Raw genomic sequence first — 1180 nt, 5'->3', positions numbered from 1 at the left:
GTTAGCCGCTGACAGGCACCTGCTTGGCCAGGAGCTGGGAGGTGGGCGGGTTGAGTGCCATGACGGGCTGGCCCACCACTTGAATGGGCGCGAGGCCAAGGGTGGCCGCCGTGGCACCCCCAGGGCTGCCGTTGGGCAGGCCCTGGAGGCCTGGGATGGGCTGCAGGGTCACGTTGCCCAGGCCCACGGGCTGCAAGAAGGGCTGGACACTCAGGGCCTTGTTGACCACATCCTGGGGTGGTACCAGGGCCTGGTGGGTCAGCACAGCTGGGGGTGCCTGTAGCCCCAGCAAGTCAGTGCTGCCTGGGAAGAGGGCCTGCGGCCCCGCAGCCACAGCGGCCGCCCCTCCAGCGCCCGCCGGGCCTGCCCCGCCATCTGCAGGCTGTAGAGTGGGCAGCTGGAAGGGGCCTAGGTCCAGCTCAGCCTCGGCCTCCAGCGTCTGCTCAGTGATGTTGGCCTCTTGGAGACTCTGCTGGAGGATGTCGCAGGGCTGGTCGGCGCCTCCGCCGCCCCCGCCACCACCTCCTGCCGCAGGCGAGCCCAGGATGTCATCTTCTAGGAAGTCTAGGTCCACGCTGGGGGCGGGCTGGCTCGGCTCCGGGTTTAGGTGGTTGCCAGAAGCTTCTTGCACATGGAGCTGAAGGCCGGGGAAAGTGGGAAGGGAAGAGCCGAGGTTAACAAGGGGCTGGGCCCAGGCGTGGCTGCAGCACAGGTGCTCAGGTGTCGGGGCAGCCACGCACAAGGCAGAGGGTTCTTTCTGTCTGCAAGGGCTGGACCCAGATCCCATCCCAGCTCAGCCAGGGCTTGGTTGTGCACCCTGGGGCTTTCTTAATCTGACCCGTTTCCCCAAATAGACCCGGCGGGAGAATGCAGTAAAAACAATGTTTTAAATAGCAGTGCAGGCCCACAACACTTATCTGCAATTTCGAAACTCAAAAAGCTCTGAAAACCAAGAGTGTGTTCATAACTGTTCCGGCAGCACAACCTGACCAGAACTGAAGTAGACCTGCCCTCCTCCCATCGAAGCCCTCAGGGACACAAGCCCTCACACTGGGGTCTCCCTCCCACTGGCTGCTGTCACAGGCACCAGGGTCACTTACCCCAGGACCTTCATAGAAGGCACTTTGGGCCTCCCCGGGATTATCCAGGAGGTCATCACTGTCGAGCTGCAACAAGCCCC

General features: G+C 63.2%; 1 protein-coding gene across 1 annotated transcript in view; it reads right to left on the bottom strand.

The window, feature by feature from the left end:
* The window catches only part of BICRA (BRD4 interacting chromatin remodeling complex associated protein), a gene marked incomplete at its 3' end in the record, with an annotated part of 21718 nt that extends 20544 nt beyond the window's left edge, over positions 1–1174 (bottom strand). The window contains 2 exon segments of the mRNA XM_027767218.1: positions 3–637; positions 1101–1174. Of these exon segments, the coding sequence (XP_027623019.1) occupies positions 3–61 (59 nt within the window).
* Positions 1175–1180: the final 6 nt, after the last annotated feature.

This window comes from Tupaia chinensis, unplaced genomic scaffold, assembly GCF_000334495.1.
Source record: "Tupaia chinensis unplaced genomic scaffold, TupChi_1.0 Scaffold000067_1, whole genome shotgun sequence".
In the NCBI taxonomy this organism is placed as follows: domain Eukaryota; kingdom Metazoa; phylum Chordata; class Mammalia; order Scandentia; family Tupaiidae; genus Tupaia; species Tupaia belangeri.
Note: the sequence above shows the minus strand (reverse complement) of the source record. Positions and strands in the feature narration are given on the sequence as shown.